Source organism: Nomascus leucogenys, chromosome 5 (assembly GCF_006542625.1).
Source record: "Nomascus leucogenys isolate Asia chromosome 5, Asia_NLE_v1, whole genome shotgun sequence".
Taxonomy (NCBI): domain Eukaryota; kingdom Metazoa; phylum Chordata; class Mammalia; order Primates; family Hylobatidae; genus Nomascus; species Nomascus leucogenys.
In genome coordinates, this window is record NC_044385.1 from 126,689,052 (window position 1) to 126,709,352 (window position 20,301).

General features: G+C 41.5%; 1 protein-coding gene across 7 annotated transcripts in view; it reads left to right on the plus strand.

Annotated features, from left to right (window-relative positions):
• The window catches only part of PCCA (propionyl-CoA carboxylase subunit alpha), a 439,915-nt gene that overhangs the window by 328,466 nt on the left and 91,148 nt on the right, over positions 1-20,301 (plus strand). For all 7 annotated transcript variants that reach the window (XM_030813631.1, XM_030813630.1, XM_030813633.1 and 4 more), the window contains one exon: positions 6,189-6,287. In XM_030813631.1, the coding sequence (XP_030669491.1) occupies positions 6,189-6,287 (99 nt within the window). The remainder of the gene's footprint in view (positions 1-6,188; positions 6,288-20,301) is intronic.

A 20,301-nucleotide genomic window follows, 5' to 3' on the forward strand; every position in this document is an offset into this window, starting at 1 on the left:
TTACAGGCATGTGCCACCACGCCTGGCTAATTTTGTATTTTTAGTAGAGACGGGGTTTCTCCATTTTGGGCAGGCTAGTCTCGAACTCCCAACCTCAGGTGATCCGCCCGCCTTGGCCTCCCAAAGTGCTGAGATTACAGGCTTGAGCCACCATGCCCGGCCTGTCATGTATATTCTTATTATAAATAATTTTCAACCAAACTGATCTGTTTGGTTAAGCTGGGGAAAGTTTTCAGAAAATAGAGTACACTGAGATGAATTTCATGAACTGTACCCACCAAAGCCTTGTCTTCGATTTCGGTAAAGAGAAGAAGTCATCTGCTGAGAGTGGGGGGCAGGGTTATAATTAATGTAAGTTTGGTGCACTTGAGTCCTTGGTCAATTTCAGGGCAAATTATAAAATCTTTGTTTACGTTAGCGTTGCTGCTAAACACCTCTAGCGTTGTGTCTTTGGATAGTTTATGAAATACAGAGTTTTTTGTTTAATTTAAAATACTCCAGTGTGTTCACAGTGCTAAGACATTTTGATAATATTGTCTGCCTTGAAAGGAGCAGATTTTACTTGTGCCCCAGGATATTATGTGATTTATCGCTTCACTTTTGGCCTATTTTTCTTTTTATCCCCACACTGAATTTGATTTAATTTGTTAGCTTTTATTGTCAATTAAAGGAAAAATGTTAAAAAGTTCTAACCTGAAACAGAGGTATGTGAGCAAAACACTCACTTTATAATATTGGAAATAGCCATATTAGAAATTAAATGTCTAAGGCCGGATGTGGTGGCTCACGCCTGTAATCTCAACACTTTGGGAGGCCAAGGTGGGAGGATTGCTTGAGCCCAGGAATTCGGGACCAGCCCTGGCAACATAATGAGAACCTGTGTCTCATAAATCAATCAATCAATCAATCAATCAATCAATCAATCAATCTAGAGGTGGTAGCTTGTGCCTGTAGTCCCAGCTACATGGGAGGCTGAGGTGGGAGGATCACTTGAGCCTGGGAGGTCAAGGCTCAGTGAGCCATGATCATGCCACTGCACTCCAGCCCGGGTGACAGAGTGAGGCCCTGTCTCAAAAAAACAAAGACAGTAACCATCTAAATACATCTGAAATAAAAGGGCTTTGTAACCACAGAATTATAGATGTAGCAGAGATGTTTGACCTTGTTAGTTCAGGTCTCTCTTTTTCAGATGAGGAAGAGAGATTATCTGAAACACATTGTAAAATTTGGTGTTGTAGGTTGAAGTCTGTAAATCTACAACCAGAGAAATAAAAATTAGTATCCACCTGTTAACTCAAATGCAGTTTTAAAAAAACAGCTACTATTTATTGTGTGCCTACTAGTGAAAGGTCTGAAGTGGTTGTTGATTGCATATTGTAATGACAGAGAAAATGAGCACACTTCACTTGAAAAAAAAAAAACTGTAGAGTGGACGTAGTGGCTCATGCCTGTAATCCCAGTACTTTGGGAGGCCGTGGCGGGCCAGTAATCTGAGGTCAGGAGTTTGCGACCAGCCTGGCCATCATGGTGAAACACCGTCTCTACTAACAGTGCAAAAATTAGCCGGGCCTGGTGGCAGGCGCCTGTAATTCCAGCTACTCAGGAGGCTGAGACACGAGAATCACTTGAACCCGGGAGGTGGACGGAGGTTGCAGTGAGCTGAGATCACGACACTGTGCTCCAGCGTGGTCCACAGAGTGAGGCTCTATCTCTAAAAGAAAAAAATAACAATAATAATGTAGTGTATGTATATACGGCATAAAATTCAAAAAGTCCAAATGGATTTGTGGTGAAAAACAAGCCTCCCTTTCATCCCTGTTCCTCAGCTATTCTGTTCCTCTTAAGCATTTGTCCAGAGATACTCTTTGCATTTAAAAACACACATGTATGGTTATTTTTTTCTTAAAAAAATGATAGCACAGTGTATACACTATTCTGTATTTTCTTGAAGATGGTTTCAAATCAGTATGTATAGAGATGACTGATTTTTTTAAAGAAGGGGCACTAAGTTTTTACATTCTACAGAATATATATTTATTTGATATACTTTAAGAAAACCTTTGCTGGGTGTAAAATTGGGGGACAACATTTCCTTTTTTTAGTGCTTAGACCATATTGCTGTGTGGTCTTCTGTGTCTGTGTTGCTTTTGAGAAATTAGGCTGACCTGAGTTTTTTTCCTTTCTTGTACATGATTTCTTATTTCTTTCTTTTTTCTTTTCTTTTTTTTTTTTTTTGAGATGGAATCTCGCTCTGTTGTGCAGGCTGGAGTGTGGTGGTGCGATCTCAGCTCACTGCGACCTCCGCCTCCCAGGTTCAAGCGATTCTCCTGCCTCAGCCTCCCGAGTAGCTGGGATTACAGGCACCCGCTACTATGCCCAGCGAATTTTTGTGTTTTTAGTTGAGATGAGGTTTCACCATGTTGGTCAGGCTGGTCTCAATCTCCTGACCTTAGGTGATCCGCCCACCGCGGCCTCCCAAAGTGCTGGGATTACAGGCGTGAGCCACCACGCCCGGCCATGATTTTTTATTTCTAACTTAATACCTCCATACTTTCTTTTTATTCTTTTCTTTTCTTTTTTCTTTTTTCTTTTTCTTTTTCTTTTCCTTTTCTTCTCTTTTCTTTCTTTCTTTCTTCTTTCTTTCTTTCTTTCTTTCTTTCTTTCTTTCTTTCTTTCTTTCTTTCTTTCCTTTCTTTTCTTTCTTTCTTCCTTTTTGACAGCATTTTGCTCTGTCGTCCAGCCTGGAGTGCAGTGGCAAAATCATGGTTCAGTGTAGGTTGGAAGGCCTGGGCTCAAGCAATCTCCCCTGCCTCAGACTCCTGAGTAGCTGAGACTACGGGCACTGGCCATCATGCCTTGGCTAATTAAAAAAAATTTTTTTTTGTAGAGATGGGGTCTCACTTTGTTGCCCAGGCTGGTTTCAAACTCCTGGCTTCAAGCAGTCCTCCTGCCTGGGCCTCCCAAAGTGCTGGGCTTACAGGCGTGAGCCAACATGCCTGGCCATAATTCTTTCTCTAGCCTTAAAGTTCTATAAACATAATCAATCCACAAATTCCAGGTTTTATTGTTTTATTTATTTTGACAAGTTTTATCCTATTATATATCTTTGAATGTACATTTGTTCTTTTTGCTTTGTGAGCCTCTTTGGACAGTTACATATTCTTTCTACCCCCCTTCTTCCTCCATATCTGTTGTCTTCTCAGTAAATTGGTTTTATATTGTTAGTCTTATCTATTTCATTTTATATGATTTCTCCAGTCCTTATCTTTCTTTTTAGTCACATTCTGTTTTTGGTTCCTTCTTAATGTGACTTTTATCTCAATAACGTTATTTTTCTCTCCATTTTTTTCTGAGTTCTATCAGCTTGACTTTCATTTCCTTCTGTTGTTGTATAATCTCTTCTTTGAACCTTTGTTTTTCTTCTTTGAGCTCTTTTTTTATTTAATTTTTTTTTTGAGAGGGGTCACGTTTCCTATGGTTGCCTTTGAGACTTTGGAGAACTATTTATCTGAACTCTTCCTGTGTTTCTTTGAGTAGTTCTTGTGTTATATGCTACTAATTTACCCTTTTTCTGAGTTTTTTTTTTTTTTTTTCCAAATTGTATGCAGACATCCAGTATTGGTTGTTTTCTGAGTGTTGTTTATGTTGAAATAGGGCGGGAGGGTAGGTGAAGCAGGCTACAGCCTTTTTTTTTGGACATGTTACTTAGTCATTTCTCACCAAATCTGTTCTTTAGTTTGAAAGGGTAGGCTGGTTCTTCGTGTCAGAGTCTATCACGAAATGTCCCCTCCACTCTACATCTGCCCCTTCAGTCACCCTTGACTGAAGAGTTGCATGTACACAGTGGGTCTGGCATAGTAACAAGGATTCTTTGGTTCAGCCAGCCCACCTTTCTCTGGTATTAACCTGTGGTTCAAAGAGACGTTCTCTACTTCTCCTATGGATTATACTTCCATCTAGATTCCCTCCTTGGATGAGCATCAGTAGAATCACTGTATCTCTTATTCAGCATTATGTATCTGTGTATGCTGGAAGCCTGAGAAGGCCTGTGATGACTTTCCACACATCCCTTTCCCCACTTAGTACTGGCAGATAGTTTTCAGTTTATGATTTGGAGTCATGATAGCTTCCTTGTTTCAGTTGTGTAGTGAAGTTGCAAATTTCTACTCATGACTCATTGTGTAGATGATGAAATGTAGTGTATCTGCTATCACCTGTCATCTTTGTCAGAGGCCCTCTACCTTTAGTAGTGGATGGTGGGAAGAAAAATTTGTGAGTAAACAGGATCTTGGCGTCTGTTGGTTTAAACAGTCTCTTTGGGGTAATGTGTTTCAGTTTTCTTCTATCCCCAGCTTCTGCTGAGGTGAGGTCTGGGAGCAGTGCGAGGGGCCTTTGGGAATGATGGTCAGATCTGCCTCGCGGCGCTGGCATGGGGAGAACGTAGACTCACACGCAGTCCTCCTGAGGCTTTGCTACGAGGGCTTGGGTTGGTGACCACTGAGTAACGACTCACGCTGTTTAGGCTTTGAAAGCCTTGAGGAGGCTTCTGCTGTCCTTAGACCTACTACAGTCGGCCCTCTGTATCCATGGGCTCCGCATCTGTGGATCCAACCAACTGCAGATATTTGGGGGGACGGGGAGGAAAAGATTTGGATCTGTACTGAATAGGTACAGCCTTTTTTTCCCCCATCTTTATTCCCTAAACAATAGAGGATAACAACTATTTAGATAGCATTTACATTGTATTAGGTATTATAATTCAAAGGTATTATAGGTAATCTAGAGATGATTCAAAGTATATGGAAGAATGTGCATGGGTTAGGTGCAAATACTACACCATTTTATATCGGGGCCTTGAGCATCCCCAGATTTTGGTATCTGCAGGGCGGGGCGGGGATGGTGCCCCTGGAACCCGTCTCCCATGGATTCCAAGGATCAACTGTATTTGCCTGCAGTCATGATGGAGTTCCCCATTCTGTGTGGTCTTCGTCCTGACCCAGACCTTCACTGGTCAGAACTTCTGGATTCCTATCACGATGTACTTGGGTTATTTGCCCAGCCCCTCCCTCCAGCCACGCTGTGCTATTGCTGCCACGCCATATTCAGAATGCCACAAAACTGAGCCCTGGGCTTCACTGCGAGCCTGCAGCCTCCCCTACACTGTGTCCCAGAAGCAGACCTCTCGCCTGGATATTTTTAGGGCACCTGATACTTGACAATGTTTTCAGCAATCTTTGTCCACTGCCACCCCCGCCCTGTCCCCAAGGGTCCCCAGAAGAGGAAATAGTAAGGTCTCTGATAATCTGATTTTAATGAGTATCTTTTAAGAGAAATGAGTGATAGTGGGGGAATTGTTAGGGATCATATATCGTAGTTCCGCTGCAGGTTTATTTGGAAACTTGAGCAAGCTTAAGTATCACCTTGTTAGGTTGTCTACCATATAATAATAATGTCATCTGTAAGCCTCTCATATTAAAGAGTTAGTGAAAGGAAGAAAACCAATAGTACTTTCATTTTAAATTAGTTATGATTTTTAAATTTCCATTACTTTTATATTTATTTGGAAATTTTTTTTTCTTTTACGAGTATCCCGGTTTTGAAAGATTATGGGTCTGTTTTGCATATTCATGAAGGATGACTGGATGAAATCAGTCATTTATGATTGACAGAAATATGACAACTTTGCAAAGTTTGAATGGACTTTTGATATTCAACACCAAAGAATTTTGTCTAATTAAAGCTTCTGTTTAATTAAGATAACAATGCATAGTCCTTCATTAAAATTAACACAGGAAAAGTTCTTCCTTGGTCCTTGGAGAGGATATTATATGCAAGCCCTGTTGTGTGGGTTGCAAGATGTCACTGGAATTTATATGCATTACTTGTCTAATTGCAGTAAATGTAGCATGTCCAGATAGGTTTCGAGTTAGAAGGCTGTTTGTTACTTACGGAAATCACTTGAAGCCTCAGTACCCAGAGGCAGCTGTTCACAGGTCCTTCACCTCTCCCCAGAGATGACTGGGAAGACGCTGTTGTTGGACCCTGTCTTTCATGGCTGGAGCAGTAAACATGACAGGTTGTTTGGGAGCCATCTGTTTAAAATGGCTGCTGCTTTGTATGCAGCAATGAACTTGAGATCAGTTTTCTGTCTTTCTTCATGGTAATGGTCTTATTTGGTGTCACAACAGGTGGAAGTTGATGGGTCGAAACTAAATGTGACCAGCACGTGGAACCTGGCTTCGCCCTTACTGTCTGTCAGCGTTGATGGCACTCAGAGGACTGTCCAGGTGAGTGTTGTAAGGATTTCCTTAGAAGGCCTCCTCAAGTCCAGAATCCTTGTCAGCACCTGTGTGGCTAATACTTAGAGCTACAGGAGGGAAAAGCTGTATTTTATTCACCTTGTACTTTTTACAGTCGAAAACTTTTTATTTTCTTATTTTAGAGGATCTGAAGTGTTAACCTGAGCAGTTAATGTTTTCTTTTTTCAGACAATCCAAGAAGGTTCATGTATTGTACTTTGTTATAAACAAGGAATTCTGCAGGCTTTTCTAAAAATACTAGATTAGCTGTTTTGTTTTTTTTTTCCTCTGTGGGTTTTTAGTTGTAAAATACAACTTACTTTGTTACCTTTCTTTTCCGTGCAGTTGAAATTACGTAGTGTTAGGCTAGCAAAACATGTGTTATTCAGGTTGACTTTCCACGGCTCGCTGATGTCCTTTAAAAATTTAGTAATCTTATTAATCTTTCTTTTCACCTCAATATAAAATGTCCTGCCTTGAGGAGATGCCTTGGAACCCAGTCGATAGAATGTTTTTTGTAACCTGCGACTTCCATTTTGAAGTAGAAAGTTATGAAAAGAGATTCTGCCAGAATTCTTCACCTTGCCTCATATTTGAGGTTTAGCGTTTTAGGAAAAAAAAAAAATCATGGAACATGTGGCTATCATAGGCTAATAAAAATCTAGCCCCACCCATAGCATTAAATGCTCATTCTTTGTTCTTTTTTATGAAAATCATCTTAACTTGATTTTACACAGGAAACTGCTTTTAAAAACCTTGAGAAATCAGGATAATCACAGATTAAGACTACTTACTCCATACCTGATTCTTATCTACCTCTATGAGAGACTGGGGCAGTGGACTTCATAATCCACAAAAAATATTTGATGACTGAACTGATTTCTAAGTCAGTTTCGATTCATCTATTATCTCTATGGTTCCAGGTAACCTTGAACTCTTGGTAATGAGCCCTATATTTTTTGACTTTGGTTTTGTGACTTGTCCCGGTATATTTTTTCTCATTTTTTTTTATTTTCTAACTCCTGTCTTTTCTCATATTTTATAACTTAACTCATATTATATAACTTTATATAATATTATATCAGTATAAATTATGAGGTGAAATATTTTAGGACTCTTGAAAAAATATCACAACATAATTTCACATTACTTAGATCCATGTATTATTATGCTTTAAAAACTGTGGTGCCCGGGTGCAGTGGCTCACGCCTGTAATCCCAGCACTTTGGGAGGCCAAGGCAGGCAGATCACTTGAGGTGAAGAGTTCCAGACCAGCCTGGCCAAAGACGGTGAAACCCTGTCTCCACTACAGATACAAAAATTAGCCGGGTGTGGTGGCAGGCGCCTGTATTCCTAGCTACTTGGGAGGCTAGGGCAGGAGAATCGCTTGAATCTGGGAGGTGGAGGTTGCAGTGAGCCAGGATCACGCCATTGCACTGCAGCCTGGGCAACAGAACAAGACTCTGTCTCCAAAACAAACAAAACAAAACAGAAACAAACAAACAAAAAACTGTGGTTTTGTTATACTGGTTTGTGTGTGGTAGACCGTAAAGCGCGTTGAATATGTTACGGCTCACGTATTTGTCAGAGGGACATAGTGTTAACTCTCAGTAGTCAGAAGAAGGGTACAAACTCCTGTTATGCCAATTTTTTGTATTGTGTGACTTTCATCATCCTTTTCAGTGACTGTGCAGATAGTTGTCTTGATGGCACTTTTACATGTAGAATTTATAGCTAGATTAATATGGATATATATGTGGAATAATCAAAAATATTTTCCCTAGGGTAGGGATCATGTTCGGTAAATCCCTTTTTAATCCTGTAAGTACTTCGCTACTAAAAGAATTAATGTGTCTGAAATAAGTGACCCCTTAAAGGCAGATCCCTTGACTCTTAGGAAGAGGTTGTTGCATCAAGTTGAGTACTCTCTAATTGGAAGGAAATAAACTCAGAGAGGTAAATGGTGTACTAGGAAAAACAGTCGTTTACCTAAAAAAAAAAAAAGTAAGGAGAGTTTTTCCTTATGAAAGGGGATGGATTTTATTTACTTTTGTAGGCATTAGCATTGTATTGACTTTTTCCAAAAATGTAATGTGGCCCCTATGGAAATAATAACAATTATAGTAATAATAAATAACACACAGTGCTTACTGTGTATCAGGTGTAGTTTTAAGCATAGTACAGATATGAACTTCTTTGATCTTCACAATTGTATGAAGTAGGTGCTATTTATAATTTTATAAATGAGACAACTGAGGCTCAGAGAAAAGTAAGTGACTTACTCAAGGTCACCAGCTAATAAGAGGTAAAGCCGTGATTTTTTTTTTCTTTTTAAATGAGACAGGATCTCGCTCTGTCACCCAGGCTAGAGTGCAGTGGCACAATCTGGGCTCACCGCAGCTTTGACCTCTCAGGCTCCAGCGATCCTCCCACCTCAGCCCCCCAGGTAGCTGGGACTACAGGTGTGCCTGCCACCACACCCAGCTAATTTTGTTTATTTTGTAGAGATGAGGCCTCACTATGTTGCCCAGGCTGGTTTGGAACTCCTGGGCTCAAGCAACCCTCCCCCGCACTGACCTCAGCCTAGAGCCATGATTTAAATCCGAGCAGTCTTGCTGTAGGTAGGATCCTTGCCATCGAGCATTGCAGGATGCTGAGGCAAGCTGTGTAACTTCCTGGGTATCACAAAGCTAGGAAGAAGCAGAGCAGCAACTTGGTCTGTGGCAGTCATGTGTGCTTTCCCCCACTATGCTATAGTACTTTGCGATTTTTCCTGTCAAATTCTTCTTCAGATTATAATTACCTGTCATTCATGCTTTAAACCAGAGATGCTTAAACTGTAATGTGCTTCAGAATCAACTAGAAGCCTTGTGGAAACTCAAGTTGTTGGACTCACCCATAGCTTACTCTGATTTAGCAGGTCTGGGCTAGGTCTGCATTTCTGGCAAGCCCCAGGTAATGCTAATGCTGCCGATCTGGGCCACAGTTGGACACCCTCTGCTTTAAACCTTTGCAGTCAGAGAATGAGCTGAGGAGTGGTGTGCCCCAGCAAGGTGGGTAGGAGCCGAGTCACACGAGCCTTATTAAGGACATAGGACAGGCTCTACTTTATCCCTAGGTCAGTAGGGACCAGTGGAAGAGCTTTCAGTAAGGAAGTGATGATTGAACAGAATTGTAGCTTACAAGGTTTTTTTGGTTTTTGGCTGCTTTGTGGAGAGTGGCTTGAAGAAGGATGAGGTGAAGATTGGAGGCAAAGAGAGAAGTCAGCAGATGTTAGGGATTCGGAGTTGAGAAGTCTCAGCAGCTGTGGGGATGAGGGCACTGTGTGCAGAAGGGATCTGCAAGCGTGACGGGAAAGAACTGGTGGCTTTACAGTCATCTGCTGATTTCTCTTCTGGCCACCGTTAGCATGGGCAAATCTCCAAATTCTATTCCTGACTCCCCCTTTTCTCTCTCTGCTTGCTTCCTGGGCTGCATTGCTCCAAGAGTTCCAGCTTAACACCTCCAAGCAGATAGCTATGAAATGCAATTATGAGTGTTTGTGTATCTCTTTGCAATTGTTTATGGTAAATTCTGGGAAATAAGGGATGAATATTACCAAAGGTATTTTTCAAGTGATTTTACAGTAATCACTTGAAATTGATTACTGTAGTAATTGATTACTATAGTAATTGTAGCTATTTTAAAGTAATAACTACAATTCTTTTTTCTCTGGATTTTTGAGCATACGTATAAACTTTATATTCTTAAATATTACTAAATATTACTATTTATCATTAACTTGTATCATTAAATTTTATTATTAAACCTCATTTAATATAAAATAACATGTATTATTATTATTATTATTTTTTTTGAGATATAGCCTCCCTCTGTTGCCCAGGCTGGAGTGCAATGGTGCGATCTTAGCTCACTGCAACCTCTGCCTTTTGGGTTCAAGCGACTCTCTTGCCTCAGCCTCTGGAGTAGCTGGGATTACAGACACGCGCTACCACGCCTCGCTAATTTTTGTATTTTTAGTAGAGATGGGGTTTCACCATGTTGGCCAGGCTGGTCTCGAACTCCTGACCTCAGGTGATCCACCTGCCTCAGCCTCCTAAAGTGCTGGGATTACAGGTGTGAGCCATCGTGCCCAGCCAAAAATATGTATTATATCTATATAAAAGCTAAAGAATAACCCAATGAAAACCTGTTTACCCACTACCTAGATTTAAAAAAAGAAAACAGGCTGGGCATGGTGGCTCACGCCTGTAATCCCAGCTTTTGGGAGGCCAAAGCAGGTAGATCACCTGAGGTTCAGCGTTCAAGACCAGCCTGACCAATGTGGAGAAACCCCGTCTCTACTAAAAATACAAAATTAGCCAGGCATGGTGGCACATGCCTGTAATCCCAGCTACTCAGGAGGCTGAGGCAGGAGAATCCCTTGAACCCGGCTTGTGGTGAGCCGAGATGGCGCCATTGCACTCCAGCCTGGGCAACAAGAGCGAAACTCCGTCTCAAAAACAAACAAAAAAACCCAAAACATCATCAGTGCTATTTGTATCATTCTTCCTTGATTAAATCCTCCTTTCCAGTGTCCCTGAAGAACACCATTATGAGTTTTAAATTGATCACTACCTTACTTTTCTTTAGGGATATTTATGAATACACCAACACTGGGAGCAGTGTCTTGTTGAGCTGCCCTTGTTTTTGAACTTCGTAATTGCCCGCATGCTCTCTGTATTCCTCCAGGAGTTGCCATCTCCACACCAGCGTGATGTTTGCGAGCCTGGCCCATGTTGCTGCCTATAGCTGCAGTTTATTTACTTCTATACATCATATTAATATACGACAAATTATTTATTCTCCTCTCAATAGACATCGGTGTTATTTTCCTTATTTGGTTGTTACAGTGATGCTTATATGAACGCTCTGCTTCTTGTTTCCTCTTGACATAGGAGGTTCTCCAGGTCATGTGCTGGTAGAACAGCCATGCCGTGGGGCCTGTGCTTTCTCATTCCTGCATGGCAAGGCCAGATGAGTTTCCCTGTGTGGCTGTACCAGCTTATGTGCCCACCAGTAGTGAAGATGATAGTCATAATGAGAACAATGAGCTAACCTTATTCTGTACTTACTGTGCCCGGTGCTGACTGTTCTAAGCACTTTGTATGTATGAATTTGCCCAATGCCTCCCAAAACCCAATAAAGTATGTACTAGTGTTATCCCTCATTTTGTATTTGGGAAAACTGAGGCTTGTAGAGGCTAAATTGCTTTCCCATCTGGTAGTAAATGGAAGTGCCAGAATTTGAACCGAGGAATCTGTGCCCTTAACATTTTTTTTCACATCCTGGTGAACCCTTGGCATTCCCAGACTACTTAGGTTTTTCCTGACTGGTGGGTTTAGATGGCGTCTCATTATGGTTTTAATGTATACTTCCCTGATTAGTATGACAATGAACATTGAAAATATATATTTACTTGCTGTCTTGTTTTCTCTTCTGTAAAATACCTGCTCATGACTTTTGCCCACTTTTTAAATTGGATTGGCTTTTTCTTATTGACTCATAAAAGTTCTTCCTGTGTTGTGGCTCCTTTTTGTCATATGTCTTGATAAAGTAGCTTGTGTTTTTATTGTTTTAAGTTATCCAGGTGAAGTTTTAAGGCAAGATTTAATGTCAGAATTTTCAATATTTTCCTTTACGGTTTGTATGTTTTGCGTTTGTGTAGATAATCCTCTTCTACCCCGAAGCTCACAAAGATACCTATATTTTCTTTTAAACCTTTTTAAATTATGCTTTTTCAAAGTTAACTACTTAATCCTCATGGGATTGATTTTTGTACATGGTGTGAGTGGCTCATGCCTGTAATCCCAGCATTTTGGGAGGCCGAGGTGGGCGGATCACGAGGTCATGAGATCGAGACCATTCTGGCTAACACGGTGAAACCCCGTCTCTACTAAAAAATACAAAAAAATTAGCTGGGCATGGTGGTGGGTGCCTGTAGTCCCAGCTACTCAGGAGGCTGAGGCAGGAGAATGGTGTGAACCCGGGAGGCAGAGCTTGCAGTGAGCCAAGATCGTGCCACTGCACTCCAGCCTGGGTGACAGAGTGAGACTCTGTCTCAAAAAAATAATAATAATAAATAAAATAAAATACAGATACCAGGCCGGGTGTGGTGGCTTAAGCCTGTAATCCCAGCCAGCACTTTGGGAGGTCTTGGCGGGTGGATCACCTGAGGTAAGGCATTTGATACCAGACCAGTCTGGCCAACATGGTGAAACCCTGTCTCTACTGAAAATACAAAATATTAACCGGGGATGGTGGTGCACACCTGCAGTCCCAGCTGCTCAAGAGGCTCGACCCCTGCACTCCAGCCTGGGCGACAATGCAAGACTCCATCTCAAAAATAAATAAATAAGCAGATAACTCGTTATGCCAGCACAATTTAATGGCAGTCCTGCTTCTCTTCCCTTACTACCTTGCCACCACCTCACCTTTCCAACCCCGAAATTCTTTAAAAGCTGTTTCTGTGATTCTCAATTAATTGTAAATAAAAAGATGATTTTTCGCTTAATACGATCCTCAGTATATTTGCTTCTATGAGCTCTCAGTCAGTTGCACTCTTTCATTTTTTGTTAATCTTTCGGAAACCCTTAGCCAAGGGCATCAGATGATATTCGAGATACACCTTAGAAAAACATGTTTGTGAATCAAGAGGCAAATTGGGAAGTATTCATTTAGGGAAGTAATGAGAGCTAAACATGGAAAAATAGGTTGGAGGAGCCAGATAGTGAATGAGAGCCTAAAGAATCTATGCTTTTCAGTCAGCAGTGGAGATATTACAACTTTTTGCAGAGTAAAGTAACGTCCATCAAAATGCCGTTGTAGAATATTAATGTGTCCTCATAATAGAGGAGGGGTTAAGGGATTGAAGGGTGGAGATGGAGTTCATTTAGAAGACAATCCTATTACTGCCTTCATCCTTCACTAGGGTGCAAGCAGTGTAGAGAAAAAGGGGGTTGAGTTTGAGAGAAACCTATGTTTCCATGCATAGAAACCACTTTCTGTTTCTATGAATTTGACTACTGTGGGTATGGGTACTGCCTATAAATGAAATCATATAGTATTTGTCTTTTGTGACTGGCTTATTTCAGTTAGCATACTGTCTTCAGGGTTCATCCAGGTTATAGCATGTGACAGGATGTCTTTCCTTTTTATGGCTGAATAATATTCCATTGTGTGAATATACTACATGTTGTTTATCCATTCCTCTGTCAAGGGACATTTGGGTTGTTTCTACCTTTTGGCTGCTGTGAATTATGCCTCCATGAGCATGGGTGTACAAATATCTGTCTGAGTACCCCATTCTTTTGGGTATATACCCAGAAGTGGAATTGCTGGATCATATGGTAATTGTATGTTTAATTTTTTGAGGAAACTCCATAGATGCTGCACCATTTTACATTCCCATTAGCAGTGCACAATAATTTCAATTTCATGCCATCTTTGTTAACACTTGTTATTTTCTGTTTTATTTTGTTTTTTAATAATAGCCATCCTGTTGGGGGTGAAGTGGTATCTCATTGTGGAGCAGGACTTACCTAGCTAGTAATTGAAGAAGAAGCATTCCGAATACTTCTAGGATGTGCCCTTCCTATATTGGTGTTACTCTGTAACAAGTTCACTGCACAAGTGGCACTTTTTTCAGTCCAAGTAGAAGCAAGTTTCTTAGAGCTGTTTTTTTTTTAAACCCTTTATCTCAACTTCTTTGCTTCCCATATATAAAACCACATACCATTCTAACAGTCTGTAATGTTGCTACCAGGTAATAAACAAGCCATACTGTATTTGGGAGAGGAGGGTGTGTTTGAAAGTCTAGGTCATTGTAATATCAAAACTGGTAAAACCTCTCCTCTCTAAACTCAGTTTGACCTCACACTGAGAAACCTTTACTAGTGCAGAGGAGAATGTTGCTTTCTTCTTGCTTGCTTTATATTGTAGGGGCAAAAGGGTGTGATCCCGCTCCTCCCCATCATAAGGGTGTCAATGGCAGACACTCCTATAACAAAAGACAGGTTAACAAGAGAAAAGTATAACTGATTTATTTAATCAAAGTTTTATGTGACATGAGAGTCTTCAGAAAAGAGATCCAAAGATACAAGGAAAGCTGTCCATTTTAATGCTTAGGTTTAATGAAGAATGGGCAGCCGTGTAAAACCGATGGGACAAAGAATGTAAGTGAATGCTAGTAGGCTGAGAGGAACCCAGCAAGGCCTCTGTTCAGACCTTCCTGGCCTCTCTTGTACCATTTCTTCCTCCCAGGTATGGGGATAAGACCCATCTGGGATGACAGTCTTATGACCTGCTACTGTTGTAGAGAAGGGTAGGCCAGAGAATTTCTTTATGGGCAGCTCTTAGAAAGGCAGGGAGGGGTTAGAGTCCTGTGTCTAGTTTCATAGTTGTCTTTGCAGGAGAGGAATTCTGATGTCTGTGACTCGTCTCAGGAGAGAATGAGGGGTGAGAGACAGGAGGGCAGAAGGTCAGAGAGATCTTAGTTCTGAGGTTACTTCTGAGGCCTTCACTTTGGGGTATCATTTTCTGAGCCTCAACAATACCCTTTTCTACTTCAGAGCTGCTATATTGGGTCTCTCAGAATTTGCAGTATGGGGTAAAGATGAGAAGAGCCTGGCAGGAAGAACCAGGTTTTCTGGGGCAGAGGCAACCTGGCATTCACTCTCTTGGGGCATGGCAGATGTCCAAAGCTGGCGGGTAGCCCTGGGATACCTTCATGTGGATTTGGGGGAACTTCTCACCTGCAGAACACTTAATGCCTCCTGTCTTTTCCAGTTGCCTTTGGTCTCCTGAGCAACTGCTGTGTTGACTCTGAATGTTCTCATTGGGCATGGTCCCTCATAATGACCCTGCCTGCTTTTCTCCTGCACAATCCACATCTGGCCACAAGGAATAGTAATAAGTCCTTGCCTCACCAAACCAACAAAGTACAAGCTTCTCTTCTTGGTCTGTCTCTAAGAATTTGCATGAATAAGTGATTCTCATGAAGTCACTTTCACATAACTTAAGGAGTTCAGCGTTAAATTCTAAGCTTAAGAATTCGACCTCCTCAAATTAATTTTCCTCTTTTATTCTTTTGAGGTGGGAGATGGACAGTCACTGGTCCCACAGCTTCCTAGCACATTCTACCAGGTAGCCTTGGCTAGCATCTGACTTAAAGATGTATGGGTACTTGGCATCTACTTCATTTTGTTGCTGAACCCCTGTGATTCCACGAAAAGTAGTGTGTTCATCTGTTCTTATATTGCTATAAAGAAAAACCTGAGACTGCATAATTTATAAAGAGAACGGGTTTAAATGGCTCACGGTTCTGCCAGCTGTACAGGATGTGTGGTGCCAGCATCTGCTCGGCTTCTGGGGAGGGAGGCCTCAGGGAGCTTTCAATCATGGTGGAGGCAAAGCAGGAGGAGGAGCATCACATGGCAAGAGCAGGAATGAGAGAGAGAGAGAACTGGGAGGTGCTCCACTCTTTTAAACAACCAAGATCTACCTTCATGACCCAAACACCTCCCACTCGGCCCTACCTGCCATGTTGAGAATCACATTTCAGCAAGAGATTTGGAGGGGACACACATCCAAACCATATTAAGGAACATTTAACTTCTTTATCTGATGAGATGAGTAAGTAGTTGGGAAGGCAACTTACCTTTGCCTCAGGAATTAGCTCCTGATTCATCCAGTCCGATCACGTGTATTCATGTTCCTGGTTTTCATTGGTAAAATTCATAAGCTTAATATTACCCATTAAATTCGTTTAAAAGTAAGTTGTATTTTGGTGTATACTGTCACTGGTAGACGGTCGTGACTGCAAGTTATCCAGGTTCTTGGCGTTTTGAACAAATAATTGGACAAAATGTCCAGCAAAGCAAACAATGAAGCAACAACAGAACAAAAACAGGGATTTATTGAAAACGAAAATACAGGCGGCCAGGTGCGGTGGCTCATGCCTGTAATCCCAGCACTTTGGGAGGCCGAGTTGTATGGATCACCTGAGGTCAGGAGTTTGAAACCAGCCTGGCCAACATGGTAAAATCCCATCTCTACTAAAAATACAAAATTAGCCTAGCGTGGTGGTGCATGTGTGTAATCCCATCTACTTGGGAGGCAGAGACAGGAGAATTGCTTGAACCCAGGAGGTGGAGGTTGCAATGAACCGAGATCGAGCCATTGCACTCCAGCCTGGGCAACAAGAGCGAAACTCTGTCTCAAATAAAAAAAAAAAAGAGAGAGAGAGACAGAAAGAAAATGAAACTACACTCCACAGTGTGGGAGTGGGCCTGAGCAGCGGCTCAAGGGCCCGGATACAGAATCTTCTTGGTTCCAAATACCCACTAGAAGTTTTCCATTGATTACTTTTTTTTTTTTTTTTTTTTTTTGAGACGGAGTCTTGCTCTGTGCCAGCTGGATGCAGTGCGCATCTCGGCTCACTGCAAGCTCCGCCTCCCGGTTCAACAATTCTCCTGCCTCAGCCTCTCCGTAGCTGGACTACAGGCGCCCGCCACCACGCCTGGCTAATTTTTTGTATTTTAGTAGAGACGGGTTTCACCGTGTCTCGATCTCCTGACCTCGTGATCCGCCACCTCGGCCTCCCAAAGTGCTGGGATTACAAGCGTGAGCCACCGCGCCCGGCCTCCATTGATTACTTTATACTCACCTCATGTAAATGAAGTGGTAGCCCGTAATCAGTCTGATTGGCTGCAGAAAGCAGCCAGCCAGAGGCTGAAGTTACCAAGGTCACAATCCTGTGCAAACATGTTACAAAGATACACTTCTATGCAAATGAAGACTTGGCCCCGCAATCAGTCTGATTGGTTGTGGACAGCAACCATTCAGAGACTGGAGTGAAGTGACAAAGTTGCAAAGACTGGACCTACAGTCAGTCTGATTTTCTGATTTGTTATTGGCTGGGAAATTGACTGTCCGATTTCCCATCTGCCACACAGAAAAGGTGGGGGGTTTGCAAAGGGAGTAGCCTCTGGTCCTTTTATTACTTAGGTGTGGAAAGCTAGGATTTTCCTTTCAATTTAGTTCTAGGAAGTCTGTGTGAAACAGCCTTAGGTTCCCTGCCTCCAGACCCTGTTCTCCTGCCTCAATACTATCATTGGAATAATAAATTTCATAGGTTATTAACCTCTGTTAATTGATCTAAATCACCTGTTTCCTTTTGGATTTGACTTTTAATTCCCACTGCCCTGCTGACTTCTTGGTGCGTATAAATGCTCAATAATTGGATGAATAGGTATGGATGGGTAAATGGGTAAGTGGACAGTCATCTTACCTTATAGAATGTTTTGCTGATTCTTTTTTAGTTCCTGACCTCCCAACATTTGCGAAATCCATACTCCATTAGTGTGGCTGGTGGACCTCTCTTGATACAGAATAACCATGGTTTCTGTGAGAGCAAAAAGAAACAAGAGGGCTCCCAAGGACTTGCCCACAGAGACACCTTGCTCACCAAGCATGGTTCTTTCCTGTTGGCCTCTGTTTGCTCTGGGTAGCACCTTGGCTGATTTAGGCCCACAGTATCACCTGTTGACAAGTGTAGATAGCTACTGATAGTATCAGTAGGTGTAGGAAAGTGTCTGCCTCCCGCTATTCCTGGTTTTCTCTTTCTCAAAGCCTTGTGCATGCCCTGGGCTTTCTCACTGTCCGTTGCTGGGTGAGGTCATATCAGCTCTTGCTCCCACAGAACCACCCGCACCTGTTTTAAATATGCTGCCTTTCTGACTTCAAGAAAATCATACTCTCGGAAAAAGTCTAATCATTGTGGATAACTTTGAATATGGAGCTAGTGATATATTACCTGAGGGAGGAGGAAATCACATATTTTGAAATGATAAAGAACCAGGGGCATAAACATTGAAAACTTGAAAATAATTAAAAGTTCTCTTCAGAATTTTAAAGTCTTTTTCTGTTAGTTTCTCTAATAATTTAGCCAACTTTTCTTCAAATATCATTTAAGGAAAATGAAATAACTTTTATATTTATTTGCTTTATGTTTTTTTTTACCAGTGTTTCTATTTTCATTGTATATTTTCATTGCAGAAGTAGTCAGTTGATAATGACGTTTATCAAATAGCCTTATCTAATAGAAACCTAACACAAGCCATGTTTAAAATTTCTTAGTTTTAATTAATTAGCTTTTTTTTTTTTTTTTTTTTTTTTTGAGACGGAGTCTTGCTCTGTTGCCCAGGCTGGAGTTCAGTGGCACAATCTCAGTTCACTGCAACCTCCACCTCCCAGGCTCAAGCAATTATTCTACCCCAGCCTCCCAAGTAGCTGGGACTACAGGCACCTGCCACCATGCCCAGCTAAATTTTTTTTGTATTTTTAGTAGAGAGGGGGTTTTACCATGTTGGTCAGGCTGGTCTTGAACTCTTGACTTCAAGTTATCTGCCCACCTCAGCCTCCCAAAGTGCTAGGTTTGCAGGTGTGAGCCACCATTCCCAACTGCCATTTAAAATTTTAGTAGTCTTGGTAAAAAAGATGAAACAAGTGGAATTAATTTTACTAACACATTTTATTTAACCCAGTGTACCTGTGGAGACAAAAGTGATTCCATCTTAATTGCTAATCCACCATGTTTTTTTTTTCTCTTGAAAGCAAACCTTGTTGTTTTAATTTAATTTATTTTTTATTTTACTTTTTTTTATGATAGGATCTTGCTCTGTTGCCCAGGCTAGAGTACAGTGGTGCAGTCGTGGCTCACTGCAGCCTCAACCTCCCAGACTCAACTAATCCTCCTGCCTCTGCCTTCTGAGTAGGTGGGACTGCAGGCCTGAGCCACCACATGCAATTCATTTTGTTGATTTTTTGTAGAGATGAGGGCACACTGTGTTGCCCAGAACTCCTGGACCCCAGTGATCATCCTGCCTCTGCCTCCCAAAGTGCTGGGATTATAGGCCTGAGCCACCACTCCCAGCAAAGCCACGTTGATTTCTCATTAGCCCCAGTCGCGTGAATGCCTCCTGATTCCGATTTTATTTACTGTTTTTAGTGTAAGAACAAAGCAGCCTTGATCTTACCACACAAATTATAGGCAGTGATGCACATAGCATTCTCACCTGTTCTGGAGGATGCCTTTAATTGCCTCTGTAGAGCACGTACGCCCTTTCCCTGTGGCATATAAGCTCTGGGTCTGGCCAGTAACAGTGCGGGATATACTTGTCTTGCAGCCGTCGGAGACCACGCTTCTGTCTGTCCCCCCAAGTAAGTTCCCCCAAGAAAACACCTTTACCAACAAATTGGGTTTCTTTGCCTTATTCTTTGGTTTCTTGGCTCCTTCTGCATTTGGGGGCTGCTTTGCATTTATGGCGCTTTCACAGACTAATACCCAAAATGTTTGTCATTTCAACATGAAAGACTTTAAAAATTACTAATGTGATACCAGAAACAACACAGACATTGGCACTAATACAACAGTATCTTAAACAATGGAGCGGTCGGAGTGGAATGTAGTCACCAAAACAATGGAGTTGGGTTTCACAGAAAACTACACTGCTTCACTTTTAAAATTAACATTAAATACGATTGAAAATTTTAACTCCTCAGTCACACCAGTCATAGTTCAAGTTCTCAGTAGTTACATGTAGCTACTGGTTACTGGGTTAGACCACTCACAGGCAAAACTTTTTGTAAACCAGAGTGTGTTTACAGATAGAGAAAACGCTACATAACGGTTTTTAAAGTATTCCCCCTTAATGTCAACCACAGTTTTGGTTTTTATCTTTTAAAATTCGGAATAGATGAGTTGAATTTATTTTTAAACAGAAGATGAATTTATCATCTAGCTGACAAGCTTTTTAAATTGCCCATTAGAAGATTAAAAAAATTACAACTATTTTTAAAACGTGGAATGATTTCCTGCCTGTGGCATATAATTAAAGTGATGAAACAAACAGAAGATTCGCTATGTTCTGGCCATGGTGAGCTCACTCTCTGTTTTCCTCAC